Genomic DNA, 22876 nt, shown 5'->3' with positions numbered 1-22876 from the left:
GTAGACCACATTGCTTAACAGAGTTCAGTTATGCACATGTATATCAAGTTGATCAACAGATTGCATTATTCTCCAGTGCAATAACAGTACTGAAATGAAGGCTAAAAAGGCATTAATGGGAGCCTTAAAAAAAAGAAGTAACTAAATAGTTACTTTTCACAGTAACACATTACTTTTTGGTGTAAGTAACTGAGTTAGTAACTGAGTTACTTTTTAAATAAAGTAACTAATAACTGTAACTAGTTACTGCTTTTCAGTAACTAACCCAACACTGAGTATGAGTCGGTCCAGAGGTGGGTAGAGTACCCAAAAATTGTACACAAGTAAGAGTACCGTTAATTAAGAATAATATGACTCAAGTCAAAGTAAAAAGTAGTCATCAAAATAATTACTTGAGTAAGAGTAAGTAGTAGTATGTGTGAAAATACTACTACTTGTAAATAACTTTTCTTAATGTTTTTACTGGTTCTTGGACTACAACCTTAGTTTGTGTGTGTGTGCGTAAGTGTGTGTGTGTAAAACATAAAAATCATATACAATTTACTGCAATATGGTTTCTCTAGTTGGAAGTGGAATTCCTGTAGGCACATAAGATAAATGTTATTTTTACTAGTTTGGAAGCAATCATCGAAGGTTTTGTGCTGCCTTGTCTGACGTCATGTCACTTTTTACAGTCAGTATGTTTCTAAATTAGTCTGATTTGTCAAATAATTCAGTTTCTTCTATTTTCACACCTACATGTGAAGTTGTAGTTCTCATGCTCTTATCTCTAACGTGACTGTTGGCCATAGGCAGTGTGCCTCTCGTACACTAGGGGGCAATTGTGGTCATTTCAGACTTTTTAGCTATGTGGGAATGTAAATACAATAGAAGAAGGTAATGCTACATGCTATTAAGCTAGCACTAGTAACTTTCAAGCTTAAACTAACAGATTAGTACAACTTTCCACTGTTATTTGGTGTTATTGGCAATTTTTTAATGTATTTAAATGACACTTGCGGTTATTAGGATCATCAGAGACATACTAAAAGATGGCTTTTGTAGTCAACTGTTTCAGGAGGTTTCTTTTAACCTTAGTTGTCTCAAACAGCCGGGATATGCTGGCGTCATATCATCGAATTAAAGTGTCTTCTTTGGGAACAATGTGCCTTTAACTGATAAGAAGTCTCTCTTCGTGTATGCTTCACGAACCTGCAGCAGGATAAAGATGGATTGTCCTTGAAGCTAATTTTAATGGTTGAGTTTGTGTCTACAATTTATGGCAATGGAAGAGACAATGAAACAGATAGTTTCATTGTCTTTTATTGTAACTGTATCTGCGTATGTTCTGTAACTGTATCTGTGTACTGTTATTTTATTTTATTATTTTGAGAATTTTCTTTTCCTTTTCCTTTTCCCTTTCCTTTATTTGGAATTGGATTTGTTTTGTAACTGGATCTGTGTATTATTATTTTACCTTGAACTTTTGAAAAGGACCCCAGGAAGACAAGCCAGGCGTTTGTGCGTCGGCTAATGGGGATCCTCAATAAACAATAAGTAATAAGTTGGTTAGAAATGTGTGAATGATACGTTGGCAATGTTAGCTCATATTATTGTGTAGCTAGCTTAGCCTTCTAATGTAAAAAGTTAAAGACAATAGCGTCACCGGGCTGCGGCAAAAAAATAATGATTTACCTAAAAACTGCTTTTAATTGGATCAGTACCTACTGTGTTTGGCAATGGAGCAGTTAGTATTACAATCCATTATTTATTACATTCACAAAATAGCTTGTAATAGCTTACTCTTTAGCCATCTTGAACTTCTATTGTTTACAACTCGAAACAGCTGTGCAGTGGAGTTATTTATATGATATAGAATAGAAAGCCTTTTATCCTCAATATACATATGTGTTACGCTTGCGTGGCATTGTGATGCCTAAGGTCGTCTTTTCAAGATGCAGAGGGATGTCAGGAAGCGGCTTGCAGGTGAGAATAAATGATTTATTCTCGTTGCAGAACAAAATATGCTGCGCGGTACCCACGGCACGGAAAACAAAAGGGTAGCCAAAAGATGCTAGTATCAAAAATGCAGACTATGAGCGAAACCAAGAGCGTAACTTGTTGCATGGGAGCCAACAAGACCAACAGACCGAGTGAGGCCAGCGCATAAACTAAATAGCCCTCTGATTAGTGCCCGGGCAACAGGTGCGTGTCCGGAACACTAACCAGAGGCAGGTGACTGTAATCTGCAGTCATGGCAACAGAAACAAACAAACTCAAGAGGTGCTGAAAACATAAGTGACTTGAAAACAAACAGAATATGATCCGGGCAGCGGATCATAACACATATGTGTACATCCAGGATCCAGCATTACAAAGTTACAGATTCTGTAGAAGTTTAACCTTAGCCAGCGTATAGTTACAGACATATAAGGAGCCAGGTAGGATGAGCTACAAGTTTTACAAGCTATGTGCTAAAGAGATGCAGCTTTAGGAAAATACTACGCATCATGTAGCAGTATTGCTAAGTGCTGAACAAGATCTACACACTCCAGACATATTTAAACATCACTTAATGTACAATGTCTGCTCTTACTGGGATGCAGACTGATGGGATGTTTTAAAAAATATTCTGCTTAGGGCCCCCAATTTAGGCTAGGTAGTTTGACCTCGCCCCAAAGTTGGTACAGGTCCATCTAAACTCTACACACTTAAGTCAACCAATAATAGCAATATTTGTTAAAAAACGTTCTTGGATATACAAACAACAAGTGTCTTATCTCCCATTTTTCATTTAATTAAAAGCATAAAAACATTAAATTGTCCAGGTCAAGGCATCCTCACATTTTAAAATTCTACTTTCTGCATTTAACATTGTTCTGCAGATGATTCACAGTGGGGACAATCCTTTTCCATCCAGTGCCATTAGCAGATATGAAAAAGGCCCGATTTCAGTGTTAAATGTCATGTGATGCTAATTAGCATCGTCAGTGTTAGCATATTTCAGTGCTGACATAAAGGTCATATCAGTGCTGTGACTACCTAACAGGGTTATATGCTGTGATGTCATCTCATTAACCACCAAAAGGAAATATCTCTGCTCTGCTTTAACAAACGTGTTTAGATTTTAGCAGGCCACTTCCGGACCTCTGGACTGGTGCCGTTCCCAAACTTGAATAAATGGCGATAGATGGAACTGTACCAACTTTGGGGCGAGGTCAACATTTGTTGGCGATACAGTTGTCCCTCGCTTTAATATGAGCAATATCGCATATTAAAAAAAGGTATTTATATATATATATATTTTTTTTCAAAAGCACATTCTATACGTTTTTGCCTTAATTAAGTGTTAAATTAAGTTTTATTTATGTATTTTATGTAATACAATATTGTAGGGAACTGCTTTTTTGGGGGGAATTATGCCTATTATTCACAATCCTTATGTAAAACAGGAACATATATGCTTTTCTTTTTTAATGCATTCTAAATATTAAATAAATGCGATCAAAAGTCCGCTTACAATGCAGCCTAGGGGAGTCGCTCTATTCTGCCTATAAAGCCCTTAAAAACATCCAAACACCTCCATTAAGGTTTTATGTACATGCTGTAAGTATATATGTAATGTAGTAACAGGCACATTTATAATAAGATTGATAATTTACGTATTTTAATCATTTTAAGCATACGCAGCGCATTAATTTCAAAAACGCATCACAACGTTCGCTTTTATTTCCACTACATCATTGATTAATGCTCACTGCAGACTTTATGAGAGCCAACAAACATTAGACTTAGACTTAGAATTAGACTTCCTTTTTATTGTCATTCAAATTTGAACTTTACAGCACAGATAAGAACGACATTTCGTTACATAAGCTCATGGTAGTGCAGGATAAAAAAGCAATAAGGTGCATATATAAATAAATAAATATATATCAATCATATATAAATATATATATAGATTAAATAAATATATATAAGTTGGTATGTGGGCTTTGTACCGAGGATGTCGTTGTGGCTTGTGCAGCCCTTTGAGACACTTGTGATTTAGGGCTATATAAATAAAGATTGATTGATTGATTGATTGAAATATATATATAAATAAATAAATAGATTACTGTACAGATAAATATATTGCACATTTTCACATGCGTCCACGTTTATGGATGTATGTTATATTGTCTTTTTTATTCCAGCGAGTTAATCCATTTTGGGGGGAGTTGAGGGGATAATTTAATTAAATTATGATGCGTTCAAGAGTCTTACGGCTTGAGGGAAGAAGCTGTTACAGAACCAGGAGGTTCTGCTTTGGAGGCTGCGGAACCTCTTTCTAGAGTCCAGCAGTGAAAACAGTCCTTGGTGGGGGTGGGAGGAGTCTTTGCAGATTTTCTGAGCCCTGGTCAGGCAGCGGCTTTTTGCGATCTCCTGGATAGGAGGAAGAGGAGTCCTGATGATCTTTTCTGCCGTCCTCACCACTCTCTGGAGAGACTTCCAGTCTGAGGCATTGCATGCTCCAGTCCAGACAGAGATGCTGTTGGTCAGCAGGCTCTCTATAGTGCCTCTGTAGAATGTGGTGAGAATGGGGGGAGGGAGCTGTGCTCTTTTCGTCCGACGCAAAAAGTGCATGCGCTGCTGAGCTCTTTTTACAAGAGCTCCGGTGTGTAGGGACCAGGTTATATTGTCATATATAAACATCACTTAATGTGCAATGTCATTAGGATGCCGAATGCCAGAATCTTGTTATATTACCGTTTAAATGATGAATGACTCATGATCCTTTTCGTGTCGTTCTCGCCATTTCCGGGATTATATTGGCTTTCAAAGTGTACCAACATGTCGGATTACATCCTCGTGCTTCTACCGTCCAGGTGAGAGGCATTATTTATGATCTAGAATTAACGTTCAAAAGCGGAGAAGAGAGCAAGCAGTTTACCATTCGATGATGTCAACATTGGCACCACTTGTGATTACTGCAGCGCTATAAATAGTATGTCTGCGTTAGCGCTTATAATGACAATATCAGTAATACTTGGTTAATATTTAAGTCACAAAATGTAAATGGATTATTGTTGGCGGTTTATTGGTGGTTATTTAGAGGGTTTTATAAGCGGAGTAGAGGACCTACCATTGGCTCCCTTGTAAGTGGAATTTTTTTCACGTTTATTTACAAGTTAGAATGCATACAAAAATACATCCGTCCTCATGTCTTTCATAATGATTGTGAACGACAGGCAAAATTCCCCAACAACTGCAGTGTTATTTAATGTTTAGAGGGCTCTAATAATATGAAAATACGTATTTAGAAGGCTCTAAACAGTTTGTTATCCTATAACTATGAAAATGTTAAGAATAATCCTACTTTGCGAAAATTCATTGACCGCAGTCGTGCATGGAACCAATTGGCCCGATAAACGAGGGACGACTGTACTCTAATTTTAGTTAGTTTTATTTATATGGCAGCTTTCATAGTAGGTATTGTGCTTCCCAGCATGCGTTGCAACACTTTTCTAAACGGTTACGTGTAATTGTAAGCGTTAGTTTTTTTTTACTGTAATTATTCTCTGTAGTAGTAGTCGTCTACCTGTTGTGTTTTGAGTTTGCAACATGATGGTTGTAATGTTCATCATCATAATGCGGTTTCCAATACAATGTCATGCTCGTCTTTGAGTACTTTTTGAAGTTCATGATTATAATGCTTTCCTAGTAAAAAAAACAAAACTATTCTTCAAACAAGGCTGACTATCTATTGTTGGCTCTAGATCAACACAATATTTGACTTCAAGATGTACAAACCCCGTTTCCATATGTGTTGGGAAATTGTGTTGGATGTAAATATAAACGGAATACAATGATTTGCAAATCATTTTCAACCCATATTCAGTTGAATATGCTACAAAGACAACATATTTGATGTTCAAACTGATAAACATTTTTTTTTTTTGCAAATAATCATTAACTTTAGAATTTGATGCCAGCAACACGTGACAAAGAAGTTGGGAAAGGTGGCAATAAATACTGATAAAGTTGAGGAATGCTCATCAAACACTTTTTTGGAACATCCCACAGGTGAACAGGCAAATTGGGAACAGGTGGGTGCCATGATTGGGTATAAAAGTAGATTCCATGAAATGTTCAGTCATTCACAAACAAGGATGGGGCGAGGGTCACCACTTTGTCAACAAATGCGTGAGCAAATTGTTGAACAGTTTAAGAAAAACCTTTCTCAACCAGCTATTGCAAGGAATTTAGGGATTTCACCATCTACGGTCCGTAATATTATCAAAGGGTTCAGAGAATCTGGAGAAATCACTGCACGTAGACAGCTAAGCCCGTGACCTTCGATCCCTCAGGCTGTACTGCATCAACAAGCGACATCAGTGTGTAAAGGATATCACCACATGGGCTCAGGAACACTTCAGAAACCCACTGTCAGTAACTACAGTTGGTCGCTACATCTGTAAGTGCAAGTTAAAACTCTCCTATGCAAGGCGAAAACCGTTTATCAACAACACCCAGAAACGCCGTCGGCTTCGCTGGGCCTGAGCTCATCTAAGATGGACTGATACAAAGTGGAAAAGTGTTCTGTGGTCTGACGAGTCCACATTTCAAATTGTTTTTGAAAACTGTGGACGTCGTGTCCTCCGGACCAAAGAGGAAAAGAACCATCCGGATTGTTATAGGCGCAAAGTTGAAAAGCCAGCATCTGTGATGGTATGGGGGTGTATTAGTGCCCAAGACATGGGTAATTTACACATTTGTGAAGGCGCCATTATTGCTGAAAGGTACATACAGGTTTTGGAGCAACATATGTGCCATCCAAGCAACGTTACCTGCTTTTTTCAGCAAGACAATGCCAAGCCACGTGTTACATCAATGTGGCTTCATAGTAAAAGAGTGCGGGTATTAGACTGGCTTGCCTTTAGTCCAGACCTGTCTACCATTGAAAATGTGTGGCGCATTTGAAGCCTAAAATACCACAACGGACTGTTGAACAACTTAAGCTGTACATCAAGCAAGAATGGGAAAGAATTCCACCTGAGAAGCTTAATAAATGTGTCTTCTCAGTTCCCAAACGTTTACTGAGTGTTGTTAAAAGGAGAGGCCATGTAACACAGTGGTGAACATGCCCTTTCCCAACTACTTTGGCACGTGTTGCAGCCATGAAATTCTAAGTTAATTATTATTTGCAAAAAAAAAAATAAAGTTTTTGAGTTTGAACATCAAATATCTTGTATTTGTAGTGTATTCAATTGAATATGGGTTGAAAGGGATTTGCAAATCATTGAATTCCGTTTATATTTACATCTAACACAATTTCCCAACTCATATGGAAACAGGGTTTGTACATAGTACACTTTGAACCTGAAGTGAGGCTTGACCCTTAATAGAGAGGCATGATTTGTAAATAAGTGAATGAACATTCTCATGAGTCACTTTGTAAATGAGGAGCTAAAATAATTTTGTTTTTATAGGACAAGACTTTTACCTGCACTCTCTTCATGCCCTTTGAAGAGTTTGAGAAGATCACCACAGGAAATGAAGTCATTGGGTTTTTCCAGGAATACTTCCCTGACGCCATACCATTGATAGGAGTGTAAGCCACTTTCTCACCTCCACCCCTCCCTCCTTTGCCTTTGTTTCCCCCCATTCAATCACACCAATCCATTCTAAGAATACTCTCATCCCCTCGACTCCAGCCGAGCAAGGTCTGTGACGCATGAAATTGAAGTCTGGCTGTTGCATGTCTTTGTGCGGGCTGCTTTTAATTGGAGGTGAAGCATGTGTTGTGACTGTCAGGCAGAGCACATAGACTGCCATCATTCGGAGGACAACCCGATGTGTGATTTAGTCCTTCTCTCTGGTTGTGTAAACAAACTCTATACACACCTGCTTTAGTTTACTCAGATGGGAAAGATGCCTTACGAAGCCATCCAAAACTACCTGTGCATTGTTTGCAAGGATGCAGCTGTCCAAACAAATAAGTCTAACCGTTTTTATTATATTCCTATTCGCACCTACCAGTGATTCTCTCAAAAGGGATTATTTCCGACTGCCTGCCCAGGCCATGGTCTCCATTAAGTGCTCCCCGTATCACATCGGAGACAAATGTGTCCTTATGGGTGATGCGGCACATGCAGTGGTGCCTTTCTACGGACAGGGGATGAACGCTGTAAGTGCACCAAGAGGATGAAAGAACACATTCAAATATGGATTTAAATTTATATTTTTCTATCGATTTACACTTTGTAGGGTTTTGAGGACTGCATCGTCTTTGATGAAGTGATGGAGCAGTTCAATGAGGATTTCGGTAAATGCAAAAAGGCGACACGGGACAGTTTCAAGAAATTTTGAGTGTTTGCTTCTGGAATGTGCACAGGTGCTGTGCTGCCTGAATACACCAGAGTGAGAGTTCCTGATGACCATGCAATCGCAGACCTGGCCATGTACAACTATGTAGAAGTAATGCATGATTATTTACTAATAATGTGTTCAACTTGACCTCACACTTTAAAATACAACACTGCATTATATCATATTTAGCAAATATTATGGCCAATGTTGGACCTGACACGTGAACCCTGACCAATGGCAACACGCTAGGCGAAGTCGGGAGCTGGTTGCAGAATCCGAGCATGTCGAGCCAAAAGGAGAAAAATGCTAATCTACCTCGACATAACTTCAGATTCATGGAGTATTTTGTTCAAAGAAAATTACTTTTGTGCCAAACTGGGTTCCAACTTAATTTTAAAAGACCATGAAATAAACAGGATAGGACCTCTTTAATCAATCAATCAATCAATGTTTATTTATATAGCCCTAAATCACAAGTGTCTCAAAGGGCTGCACAAGCCACAACGACATCCTCGGTACAGAGCCCACATAAGGGCAAGGAAAAACTCACCCCAGTGGGACGTCGATGTGAATGACTATGAGAAACCTTGGAGAGGACCGCATATGTGGGTGACCCCCCCCCCCCCCCCCCCCCTAGGGGAGACTGAATGCAATGGATGTCGAGTGGGTCTGACATAATATTGTGAGAGTCCAGTCCATAGTGGATCCAACATAATAGTAAGAGTCCAGTCCATAGTGGGGCCAGCAGGAAACCATCCCGAGCGGAGACGGGTCAGCAGCGCAGAGATGTTCCCAACTGATGCACAGGAGAACGGTCCACCCCGGGTCCCGACTCTGGACAGCCAGCACTTCATCCAAGGCCACCGAACCTGTGTCGCCCCCCCCCCCCCAAATGGGAGAGGGGAGCAGAGGAGAAAGGAAAAGAAACGGCAGATCAACTGGTCCAAAAAAGGTGGTCTATTTAAAGGCTAGAGTATACAAATGAGTTTTAAGATGGGACTTAAATGCTTCTACTGAGGTAGCATCTCTAACTGTTACCGGGAGGGCATTCCATAGTACTGGAGCCCGAATAGAAATCGCTCTATAGCCCCGCCACCCAACGGAGGAAACTCATTTCGGCCGCTTGTACACGTGATCCTGTCCTTTCGGTCATAACCCAAAGCTCAGGACCATAAGTGAGAATGGGAACGTAGATCGACTAGTAAATTAGAAGTTTTGCCTTACGGTACTGCTCCTTCTTCACCATGCCGGATTAATACAGGGTCCGCATCACTACAGACGCCGCACCAATCCGCCTGTTGATCTCACAATTCACTCTTCCCTCACTCGTGAGCAAGACTCCAAGGTACTTAAGTCTTCCACTTGGGGCAAGATCTCCTCCCCAACCTGGAAATGGCACTTCACCTTTTTTTCGGGCGATAACCATGTACTCGTACTTGGTTGATGCTTGATTCTCATCACAGTTACGTCACACGCGGCGGTGAACCGATCCATGTTAATGTTATATTAAGGTAGCATTTCTCGATTTATGTTTTTACATGACTTTACATTTGGAATGATACACACACATGCTGAGGGCCCAAATCGAGTTTTAATATTCCAAAAATTACATTGATTTGAAATTGGCAATCAGAAAAACACATTTTACTTTCCGCCTGAGTGCAGCTAAAATAGGCTCCAGCCTTCTGGTGGCCCCAAGAAGGATTAACAGTAGAAAAATGGATGGATGGATGTTTCAAAAACCTTTAACATAAGAATATTGTGTGTATGTACAGTAAACATAGTGATTGTGCAAGCACGTGTTTACAACCATTATGAATACCGTATTTTTCGGACTATAAGTCAAAGTTTTTTTTCATAGTTTGGCCGGGGGTGCGACTTATACTCAGGAGCGACTTATGTGTGAAATGATTAACACATAACCGTAAAATATCAAATAATATTATTTAGCTCATTCACGTAAGAGACTAGACGTATAAAATTTCATGGGATTTAGCGATTAGGAGTGACAGATTGTTTGGTAAACGTATAGCATGTTCTATATGTTATAGTTATTTGAATGACTATTACCATAATATGTTACGTTAACATACCAGGCACGTTCTCAGTTGGTTATTTATGCGTCATATAACGTACACTTATTCAGACTGTTGTTTACTATTCTTTATTTATTTTAAATTGCCTTTCAAATGTCTATTCTTGGTGTTGGGTTTTATCAAATAAATTTCCCCAAAAAATGCGACTTATATATGTTTTTTTCCTTCTTTATTATGCATTTTCGGCCGGTGCGACTTATACTCCGGAGCGACTTATACTCCGAAAAATACGGTATATGAACACCAAACTAAGTAGCGCTGTGCATTAGAATGTACCCCTGAAGTCATTAAAATGATCCAAAGCAATTGTATTTATAATATATACAAGGGTAAGCAAATAGCTTTTGGTGCCACTATAGTGGAGCAAAGGAACTGTAATGACTATAATGACATGATACGCAAATTTATGCATTGCTTTTTTTGTAGACAGACTGCAATGTTCATGTAAAATTCAAATGAGGAACATCATAATGTCGGTGGTACAGGAGGCATCACCACAGTTCTTGATACAGACTTCCTGTTGTCGATGTTAAATTTGACAGTAAAATTTAGCTCTTTGATCTAATTGAGTGCTAATATTTCAATATGGTGGCGAGATCGCTTTCCCAGATTAAAATATGAATGAACAAACCCACACCCTGTTTGTTTTGCAGATGCGAGCACATGTCAATTCCAAATGGTTCCTTTTCCGAAAAAGTGTTGATAACATCCTCCACTTTCTTATGCCAAAGAAAATAATCCCACTTTACACAATGGCAAGTACAAGATATACTAGAAAATACAGTATATGGAATATCATGTATCATCTAATAATTTAAAACTTGTTTTCTCCACTGTCTCCAGGTTACATTCACCAGGACACGATATCATGAAGCTGTAGCGCGCTGGCACTGGCAAGACAAAGTACGCCTCATTTACGGCATCTAATGGTCCAACCTGTGGCATTTCGTCATATCGTTGAATATGCAGCACACAAATATAATATGTACCACTTTTTCTGGGCTATTTTGAAGGGCGATCTAGTGAACAGAACCTTTTTTCAGAACACAGCTGGCACAGCGGTGTTGTGTCTGGAATGATACAGCCCGCAAGAAAATGCATATTGCATGAATTTTTTTTTCATACAGTATAGGTGATAGATTAATTAAAGTACCATATTACCACAACTTCCGAGCACGTTTGGTTCAGCGACTGAGCTCGTAACTCTAAACACTTGTATCTCAAACCAGCTCTGCCCATTGAAATTAATTGACGCTTGGCCTTCCCAAAACAACACAATTTTAACATGTAAGTTTTTCAAAAAGAACAGGCCTGACCTAATATGACCACTTTAAGAGACGAAATCCTAACCCTAACCTGCATTTAGTAGATTAACTATGTGTGTGTTACTAAGTTTGCACATGTTTTAATACACACAAACCATTGGTACGTTTGTAGATCAGGTCCTACGTCTTATAATAACATAGCATTGAGCATTTAATTTACACTCTGCAAAGTCTGCAGCACTAGATATACCGGTAGTTAAATTTTTTTTTCTTGAACATACATGTGCTTAATTGTTTGAACAGACCCTCAGTAATGGATTTTGGCCTAATGGACGAGGCGGGATTTTTGTTTCACCTTTTTTGTTAATTGTCTGAACTTGTAGCGATATTTACAACGGACAAAGTGACGTTTACAAGCCGTGAGGGAGAGAAATCAGCAATATCGGCAGTACATTGAACCTTATAAGTCGAAAAAAACACTGACTAGATGTAATTTTACTCGTAAATTATTTTTGTAAATTACCCAGATGAAGTTTTCATCTGAGTTACATAACTATAACTCCAAAAAGCAGGGAAACATTGAATCAAATGAATCCATAAGTGCAAACCTCTGCCTAAAGCTATGAGCATCAAACACTGAGAATATTCACATTTTCAAACTCCAATGAATTCAAAATGAAAATGTATTATTGTTTATATTTTTACAGGTGATAAATCGTGGTCTGTTGTTTGGTGGTACAGGAGCAATTTTGGGTGGATCTTACCTGCTCATCAAATATCCCCCAGAGATCAACAAGCTCTGCATCGCCATGGAGAAAGTGTGGAACCAGATCACGCCATTTTAGGCCTCCTGAGTATTTGGTACTATTTCTCTGACCTGACATTGCAGTAATTAAAGTTTCTAACTCAGAGAGACCATGTATCCAAGCATAATACTCAATTTAACTGATTAATATTGGGAAAATAGGCCCAGTGGTACATTTGTTGATGATTTTTATGATATATAATCAGAAATGTGAAAATTATTAAACAAGGTAGCTCAAAGGCAGGTTTCAAATGTTGAATAATTGACATAAATATGAATCTTTTGTATCTATTTGAACAACGGACTCTATTTGCAGAAATAAAAAAAAACATTTGATTTTCTTTCAATAGTAAGCCTCTTCAGTGACCCATCTCAGATCTCAATAAAACATTTTCCATTTTCAAAATCCATACTTATTAATAGGAAAAACAAACTAACGTAACAATGATAAATAGAAAACTACCTCTTTAATACATTGATTCAGGATCATACTTAAAATAATGTGTAAAAATGGGAAACGTGTGCGTATTGCCTCCATAAAACATGGGAGTATGCACCAGATGAGATGATGGATGATCACCTGGGACATCTATCATCATTAGTTGCATTACCTCTGGTGAGCACGGTGTGATCTGGGAAGCCTCTTTTTTCCACCTGCTGTCTGTCCCACTTTCACAACATTTGTTATAATATTGTTATAAAATATTTGCCAGTTGGTTATTACTTGGAGCAAAGATTTTAGTTTCGGGATATATCACTTAAAAGATTGTATTCAATCTAAATGTCAGACTGTTTTTTTATTCAAACATCCTGGACTGGTCCTCAGCCAATTACTGCACACATGTATATATAAACAACATTTCACACTATTGGCTATCGAGCATTCAACGTGCATGTTTTTGGGATGTATCTGGAGAAAACCCATGCAAGCACAGAAAATCATACCTGGATTTCTGTGAGACACAAGTGCCAACCACTACGCCATCATGCCGCTTATCAGGGGCGGCACACTACGGCTTACGCCAGCGATTTATTTTGAAAAGCCCTAAGTCTAAATTTTACTTTTGAGGAGGGGAAAAAAACCTCACAGAAGCATCGTGTCGTACTGGGATCCAACAGAGAGGCAGTAGCATGCATGCATATGCTTCAGCAGCTGATCCTCACGCATCCATCAATCCATTTTCTATCGCTTGTCCCTTTTGGGGTCGCTGGAGCCTATCTCAGCTACATTCGGGCGGTAGACAAGTCGCCACCTCATCACAAGGCCAACACAGATAGACAGACAACATTCACACTCACATTCACATACTATGGCCAATTTAGTGTTGCCAATCAACCTATCCCCAGGTGCATGTCTTTGGAGGTGGGAGGAAGCCGGAGTACCCCGAGGGAACCCACGCAGTCACGGGGGGAACATGCAAACTCCACACGGAAAGATCCCGAGCGCATGATCGAACTCAGGACCCTTGTATTGTGAGGCACATGCACTAACCCCTGTTCCAGCGTGCTGCCCGTGATCCTCACACATTAGAGCGTTATTAAATTAAATATTAGGATTTAGAAAGTATTTTTTAATTAAAAAGTAATGCGATTCATCATCAAAAACACCAACTGCAATGAAACGGGTGATGATTCAGCAGTGGACGTTATTGTGCTGGTTTGCTAACATTTTGTTTACTTATCAGTTAAGTTATGTAACCAAGAAAGTGAATGATAGCACCATCAAATAATGTTGCAAATCTTTTTTTGTTCGTCCAAATAATAAAAATACACCAATATCCCTGCATAGTTACATGGGAAGAATTCAAACAAGCTTGGATAATATAATTTTGCTTCATGAAAGCATATTCATTTATAAGTGTATTGCAGTGTTTTTTAGCTGCTTTAAGAATTTTAAGTTTACATGCCGTTTCAATAAAAATAAAAATTTTAAAATAGCACCAGCACATGATAACAAATCCATCTGGCTAAACCCCAGATTTTCTTAAATCCTAAATCTGTCACTGCCGCTCATCAACAAATATACATATGCTCTCTGCATAATGGTGAGACAGCATTTGCAACCCAGCAAATTCACAGATTTTTTTCATTCCCCCGCAATCGGTATTAATGCATATGTGATGAGAAATCATCACATTTTTTTTCTTTAATAGCAAACATGCTGTACAACAGCATAAACATGTGACTGTCAATATCTCAAATGACGGTTTGTATTAGTTTCTTCTAATTTGTTTTATCTCCTGTCCATTGTTCTTATTTTTGTTTGCCCTTCCTGTTTGCCTCCATTTGCTACTACTCTAAGCTCTGGCTCCCTTACCTGTCACTGATTGGCAATAAGGACGCACCTGTCCCTGGTTGCCAATCAGGTTGCTTCGGTCTTCTGAATGTTTTTTTTTTTTGCCTGAAACCTCTGCATCCATCAGACCAACAACACAAACTTCCACAGTGTACTTTTTTAAAAACTTTCACCGAGGTCGACACAAAGTAATATATGATTATAAAATGTCAATGGAGATACGACAGGCAAGTAGTGTGGGGGTTATATAGATTTGGCTAACCAGCACCACAGCTAACCGGGAAAACGGCAAATAGCATAGCCCGAACAGACCGAAGCGTCATTGTAGTGCTAGCCAACAAGGCTAAAAGCTAAACCGTTACCTTTCAGTATCACTAATTGGTAATGAGTACATGTATTTTTATGAAAACATTTTTTAAATGTTTTTAATGAGCGTGTGAGTAAGGCTACGTTTACACTGCAGAGTATGATGCCCAATTCAGATTTGTTGGGAGATCAAATCTTTTTATGTAGTTGTCAGTGTTGGGTTGGTTACGGAAAACCAGTAACTAGTTACAGTTAGTAGTTACTTTATTTCAAAAGTAACTCAGTTACTTTCACCCAAAAGTAATGCGTTACTGTGAAAAGTAACTATATAGTTACATCTTTTTCCCCCCCTTTTTTTTAAGGCTCCCATTAATGCCCTTTTAGCCTTCATTTCAGTACTGTTATTGCACTGGAGAATAATACAATCTGTTGATCAACTTGACATGCATTTGCATCACTGAACTCTGCTAAGCAATGTGGTCTACATACAACACACAAAGACAAAGATATGTTTCAAAGGGCCAATTTATTTCAGGCCAGAACAAATTGACAAAACTATTTTAAATAGCTGCAACAAAACATACATAAGTAACAAACAGCATAATAACAGCATAGCTGTAAAGCAAGGAAGGCACACACTACATACACAAAGCCTAACCAGGCATTTTTTTCTCTCAAAGAATTCTGAAATAAAATCATGTCTGAAGCCCAGAGCACACTACACATTTCCCCAGTTTTAGTTTAGAGATAAGGAAAGGTTGGCCTGGCCCACTTGGATCCCTCTTTATGTTTGTGAACTTTATAGTCTATACATTTGGAGTGATGTGATAATCAAACACTGTAGAAGTCTAGAATGAAAGAGTATATAAGAGAATTGACAGAGTCTGTACCTTCAGTGCTGAATGATGAGCAGAGGCAGAGTTTGGAGTGTTTTCTTTAGCTCGCTTTCCATGTTTATGTCCTCACTGTCCAGGTACTTGAACATGTTTTCCGTGCCATTTGACGCCCGGTATCATGCTAATTTGCTGCTGAAAGCGGGTGACTCCACTGTAGAAATAGCCTGCATGGCTTCTAGCACATACACTGCAATGGCTCTATCAATGTTGTCCTGGCTAGCAGTCCCTTCGTTAAAATCCAGCCGCTGTTGCTTAGGTGGAGTTGGAGGTGAAGTGTGTCTCTCTTTACTAGCTTCGTCGAAGCATGTTGTTTTTGTAGCTGTTTCAGCAGATTTGAATTGCTGAAACACACACAGCGTGCCTCTTCTTTTTTCCCCCTTGTGACACAGGAAGATTCAGAAGGACGACACCGCAGCTCTCCAATAAAACACACTCAGATCTTCTCAGTTTCTAGCCGATACTACATAAAAAATAACGTAAAGTAACGCAGTAACGCATCATGTAGTAACGGTAACTGAGTTAATGAATATAAAAAATAACTTTAGACTACTAGTTACCGCCGAAAATAACGGCGTTACAGTAATGCGTTACTTTGTAACGCGTTAGTCCCAACACTGGTAGTTGTTCACATAAACAACAAATCAAATCAAATCAAATCAAGCTTTATTCATAAAGCGTTTTTCATACATAAAAGAAATGCAACGCAAAGTGCTTTACAAAGTTAAAACAACACCCCGGTGACCCATATCCCTCATTATCACATACGTATGCACGGATATAGATACAAAACACAAACACAAACACACCCACACACACACAAACACATACAACTATATGGACCAATGATTGCATGGCTGAGTACAGAGGAGAAATGTGAGTAAACACTATCACAGGAGCCATGTGCACCAGGAGGTCCTCAGACCATGGCCACCATGACGCTAACACAAAGGCGCCCCCACAAGCACGGCCAATAACCCCTGAGGCAGATGACTCATCTGAGGAACGTTGGAAAATAAAAATTATAAAACTTGTAAAATAATAACCATGTATAGAGATAAATAATAAAAGACAAGTAAGACATATGAAGATTAATATAAATTATATACAGTATATAAATAATAAATAAATAGAAGTAAATACAATCTTACATAACTAATAGGATAAAAAGTAAAATACAAATGACTTCAATAAAATACTTCATATTAGGTGAAAGCCAAATCAAAAAGGTGGGTCTTAAGCATGCTCTTAAAAACATGAATGTTCTCTGCAGCCCTGAAAATGTGACTTTTACGTTTGTCTAATATGAACATATTGCGTCCGTGAACTGGCGTGAACATGACGTCACACGTGGAGCTCTGTGCTAACAAGAAATAAACATGGCCCTGATTTGTGTTGGTGTCAGTCAAAAATGGGGACGTTTGTCACCTTTTGATGACGTAGACAAGTCAGAACATTCAAACTGCAGACAGTTGCAACGGGTACATATCAGATTTATATCCAAATCGAAAGAGTCCTAGGTCAGATTTGAAAAAAACAAAACAAAACAGAATTGTAGTTTTCACATGTACATTATCAAATCAGATACATGTCACATATGGGCATGAACAACACAATTGACTTCCAGGGTGAACATAGCCTTAGTGCAGGGGTGCCCATTACGTCGATCGCGAGCCACCGGTTGATCGTGGAGACACAGTGTGTCAGTCGATCGCCAGCCAGGCATTAAATAAATGTACCTAAAAATTAGCAATCTTCACTAAGACGTCACTTTCGTCACTTGATTGACATTTACGGCACCCGAGGGTCTCGTGAGATTACGCTGGCTGCTGCCAGATCATTATTAGGAAAAAATGACCCGAGAGGAGGGCGAGAAACACTTTTTTATTTCAACAGACTCTGGCGCCGTACCTGCCGTCAAAACTCTAAAGACCGACTGCACAGTTCCTGTCTTCACAATAAAAGCCCTACTTCATCCTGCCTGCACTAGTCTCAGAAAGCGAGCGTGCACAAGCGAGCAAGCTACGGAGTTTGTCGCCAATGTATTTCTTGTAAAGTGTATAAAATGGAGTATGGAAGCTGGACAAATAAGATGGCAAAAACCAACTACTTTCATGTGGTATTGGACAGAAAGCAGGACTTTTTTCTCCTCCATTTCAAAATGTGGATGTTATCATCACTACTGTCTGATTCCAATCAATGCAAGTCATCAGAATCAGGTAATACACCAACTTATATTCTTGTCTTCATGAAAGAAAGGAATCTATATGTGTTAAACATGCTTGTATTATCATTAAACACCTTTAACTTGTTAACAAAAACGTCTCTTTCATAAATAAATAAATATAAATTATATATATGAATGAGGTAGATCCCGTCGACTTGGTCAATTGAAAAGTAGCTCGCCTGCAGAAAAAGTGTGGGCACCCCTGCCTTATCAATCAATCAGAGTTTATTGATATAGCCCTAAATCACAAGTGTCTCAAAGGGCTGCACAAGCCACAACGACATCCTCGGCTCAGATCCCACATCAGGGGAAGGAAAAACTTAACCCAATAGGATAACAATGAGAACCCCCCCCCCCCCCCCCCCCCCCCCAGGCAACCGGTGCAATGGACGTCAAGTGGATCTAGTAATAATGTGAGAGTCCAGTCCATAGTGGGGCCAGCAGGAGATCATCTTGAGTGGAGACAGTCAGCAGTGCAGACGTCCCCAACTGATGCACAGATGAGTGGTCCATCCCAGGTCCCGACTTTGAACAGCTAGCGCTTCATCTGTGGTCACCTAATCTGTGCCCCCCCCCCCTTAGTGTATTTAGGGCTTAAACTGAGATTGTGCTTTAGTCCATTTAGTGTGTTAGCTTCCCCCATCGCTAGTGAACAATGACAATAGAGGAGACACAAGGAGGGGTTTGGGGATCAATCTACTGTAACAATTACCACAGTCACTTTTATTGCAAATGTTGATCTGGAATCAGAGAGCGTCAAGGTCAAGCTAGCAGGAGGCTTTGGAGGGGGAGGAGCGAGCTGTGTGTCAAACAAAGACATCTTTATGACCTTTTTCAGGATCTACTGTCCTGTCGTTCCTCGCCACATCACGTTTCAAACATTGCAGCTACATAACATTGCAGATTAAAAAAAATGAATTACAGCATAATATTTGGCCTAAATTAAGTGTTAAATTAAAGGGGTCTGATTGCTACATTCACACAGATGCCTAGAGGTCGCCAACTTTTCAATGTGTTTTACTCGGTATACACCACTGTCATGGCTTCTTGTACGTAATGTCGTAATTAGGTACAGTACGTACGTAACACGTGCACGCACATTAGTGTTCTTAGCTAATAATAGCAATTTGGATAGCTAGCGTTATCATAACAACAACATGACTGCAAATTGTTCATTGCTTCTCTTGGACTGCTTTTGTATGTTTGCACGGGTTCATGGCGCGTACATGTTGGCAAGATCGGGTGAGTGACAGCCGTAAACACCAATCATTTTATTCGGGCTGATAAAAAACTTTTATTACATAAACTTTGTAATTGTAAAAAACATTGACAATTGTCAAACAAATGTGCTCTGTTAAACCACTAATGGTAACATAAGCTGGCCGGTGGTGGTCTTATTTTTTTGCTTTGAAAAATGTTACTGTGAAAAGTTGCAAATAATACCTTTAAATGGTATTTAATATTTTTATGTATCACATTTGAGGTATTTGTCCTTTTTTCAATTATTATCTTAAGCAGGACTTCTGTTTCCGGGTTAGAGGGGAACCATGCTAACAACAACACAAGCGGCTAATATTTGTGTTACTTTATCTTCTTCGCGACAATCAAGTTGATCAACTTTTGGCAGAAAAAATTCTGATTCACTTCACTGATGCACAACACATCTCCAAATTGGTGAGCCATCTACCTGAGCCATGTCAAAAGACGAGACGCAAGACGTACCAGAGCCGGTGCACCATCTTAAGCTAACAAGACAGTTATCAGCTATCAGCAGCTGTCCGGGCAATGCTAAGTGATATTAATATTGGGGAGCTTTTGGCATGAGCGATGTGGAACGACAACGCAGGAACGCAATGCTAACACAGAATGCTAACAACACAGGTAATGGTTGTAGCTGTGACCGTCAGGTTGACCAGGTAACAACACCAGTGGTTTTAGCACATGGAAGTCCAGTTCTAACTTAGAAGAATAACCCAGGATGTGATGAAGTATTTCCAAGTAGTGGCTGGGTGACAGCAATATCGGTGACGCTTGAAGGATCCTCCAGGCTACTGGTGAGTACTGTAATCCACAGTAGAACACACGCAAAGCTACTTTTTTGGGTGAAACAAGTGTAAAGATGACTATATGGGTGTTATTTAAAGTTTACAGGGTATTAATAAAGTTGAAAAAAACACTTAATTAGGTCATAAAACTGTTTTTCTATGCTCTAATTATGAAACATATCTATTTACAATAATCCTACTTCACCGAATTCACCACAAAACCAATTATCGTATTTTCCTGACTCTTAGTCGCTACTTTTTATCCCCAAGCTTTTAACCGTGCGGTTCATACAAAGTTGCGGATAATCTATAGATTTTTCTTCGTTCACGGCAAAATTATGGAATTTATTATGATCCAGTCTAAGAAACTGTTCAAACTCAAACTGTTTACAAAGTAGATGGAGGAAGAATTCAGATAAACATCTTGAATTTTACTAAAAAAGTAGAAAATCTCACAAAGGATGAATAAAGAAATCAATGACTCATGTTTTGTTAGATCAGCTGTTTTACTGCCATTTGGAAACAATTAAGGTATGTAAATAAACATTTACAAAATCTGTCTGTGTAAATATCTCATTTCACAACGTATTGAAATATATCTGCGGCTTAGTGTCTGGTCTGTGATGTCTGTCTAATACATGAACAACAATGTTTTTCTTCTAAAATTTTGTGGGTGCGGTTTATAAACCCGTACGGTTTATATTCCAGAAAATACGGTATGGATAGCCGCGACTATACTGAAAACGGAACTATAATGTATTTTTACTCTCATCACATCCTCAGAAGAATACCGTATTTCCTTGAATTAGCGCCGGGGCAGTAATTAATTTAAAACCTCTTCTCACTCCGGCGCTTACCAAAGGCATGTGGTAAATTTAGGCCTGCGCTTATAAATTTGAGTGTGATGTAAGGATACCATCATGAAAAGCACATTTAATAAAAAAAACGTTTTTATGGTCATACATATACTTATAAATGAAGTCCATGCGCAGCTCCTTCTGAACAAAAGCATCGATTACTTGTTTATAGAAGTCTTCCTTATCTTTCTTCAGTTTTAAAAGTCTCTCTGTCTCGATGGAGATCTTCCTTTAATTATTACCTCCTGCTTCGATTGAAAGTCCAGTTTAGAAAACTGTTTTATTTTAGATATGTAATCCTCCATGTTAAAAGTCCAGGCGTGAGGAAAAAATAAACGATCGCTGCTAACTGTTGCTGCTTGTTGTCACTTCTTCTGCAGCTGAGTAGTCGCAAGAAGGATCACTAGCGCCCTCTACCACCAGGAGGCGGGAGTCATTTAATGACTCATATTTAACACACGCAGCTACGGTATATTGATAAAACATAGCTGCTTACTGTTCTTTTTAGCATATTCAATAGCTTGGACCTTAAATCCTACTGAATAGCTCTTTATCTTCCTTCCTTTATGTGATTTCAAATTATTGAAATCAGCCTCCTCCATTTTAAAAATGATGACAGGTGAAGTGTCACTCGTGACGTGACGAGTTTGACCCGGCGGTAATTCTAGACATGCGCTAATAAAAATAATATTTTGCGAAACGAGTTTGAATCGGCGGTACTTCTGACCCAGCGGTAATGCTAAGCATGCGCTAATTATTTTGCGAAACGAGTTTGACCCGGCGGTAATTCTAGGCAGGCGCATACTATATACCTGGCGGCAATTCAAGGAAATACGGTATGTATCGCATCGTTAAACAATAAAGTTTGGTAGGACGTTGAGATTATTGTAATAAAATATATTACATTTAATTCTACCATGTTAACGTCCATTGAAAAATGATCTAAGACATTAGGAATTGAAGATATACACGACTACAACTCATATGTTCACAGCTTTAGAAATCTATATGAAGCATCAGTATCTGTTCGTAACAGACCCTCCAGGAGGTTATGAAAGACACGTCTGGCAGGAGCATATTAGGGGCCCAGTGGTGTCTCCTCTAATCGAATTCACAGCAGTACTCTTCATACATACAAGTCACACATTATCAACGGTGGCTGCCCACATCATATTTGGGGGGATTTAGATTGAAAATCGAGAGGAGGATCCAGGTAGTCTAAAATAGGATATCTTTATTGAATCAATATACACAATAATATTAGTGTCCGTAAGTATGGCAGCTGAGCTAAGGCTTGTTTTCTTATTAATCAATGTGGTACACATAAATCCATACTACTACTCAACAAAGTCCTAAACACATCTGTCGCATGAGAAAGTTGACAAAGTTGTTAACTACATCAAATATGTCACGTTTTGATGAGAATATCATACTTACACTAAATGCCTTTAGAATGAACTCTGTCTGGGATAAGTGCATTGCAGAGGTGCTAAACTTCAGCCACAACAGAAGATATTTACACTCACTGTCTTGTGCAGGTTTTAAAAAATCGTTTTGGATTTTGGCTTTGAATTGTACGCCGGGTCCTGAGGCAGTTCAGTCTCTGGGGATCACAGTGGCTTCACTTGAATGACATTAACGGACGACTCTGCAGTCTTGGAAGTCACGTCTAAGCGGTGCAAGTCATCACTGGTAATGATGAAGACGATGGAGGACGTGTTGAAGGTCACTCTCTTTTTGGGTCTGTTTCTGCTG

The 22876-nt window shown here is 39.0% G+C and overlaps 2 protein-coding genes across 2 annotated transcripts in view; one reads left to right on the top strand and one right to left on the bottom strand.

The window, feature by feature from the left end:
• Window positions 1–12844, top strand: part of kmo (kynurenine 3-monooxygenase) — a 34877-nt gene extending 22033 nt beyond the window's left edge. The window contains exons 9-15 of the mRNA XM_061962323.1: window positions 7452–7573; window positions 8002–8149; window positions 8230–8287; window positions 8357–8439; window positions 11081–11182; window positions 11271–11330; window positions 12400–12844. Coding sequence (XP_061818307.1) covers window positions 7452–7573; window positions 8002–8149; window positions 8230–8287; window positions 8357–8439; window positions 11081–11182; window positions 11271–11330; window positions 12400–12537 — 711 coding nt within the window. The 3' untranslated portion in view covers window positions 12538–12844. The remainder of the gene's footprint in view (window positions 1–7451; window positions 7574–8001; window positions 8150–8229; window positions 8288–8356; window positions 8440–11080; window positions 11183–11270; window positions 11331–12399) is intronic.
• Window positions 12845–22335: 9491 nt separating this feature from the next.
• The window catches only part of opn3 (opsin 3), a 38771-nt gene continuing 38230 nt past the window's right edge, over window positions 22336–22876 (bottom strand). Inside the window, exon 4 of the mRNA XM_061963823.1 lies at window positions 22336–22876. This exon is cut by the window's right edge and continues 125 nt beyond it. Coding sequence (XP_061819807.1) covers window positions 22732–22876 — 145 coding nt within the window. The 3' untranslated portion in view covers window positions 22336–22731.

Source organism: Nerophis lumbriciformis, linkage group LG02 (genome assembly GCF_033978685.3).
Source record: "Nerophis lumbriciformis linkage group LG02, RoL_Nlum_v2.1, whole genome shotgun sequence".
Taxonomy (NCBI): Eukaryota; Metazoa; Chordata; class Actinopteri; order Syngnathiformes; family Syngnathidae; genus Nerophis; species Nerophis lumbriciformis.
The sequence above is the reverse complement of the archived record's forward strand: the minus strand, read 5'-3'. Positions and strand labels throughout refer to the sequence as shown.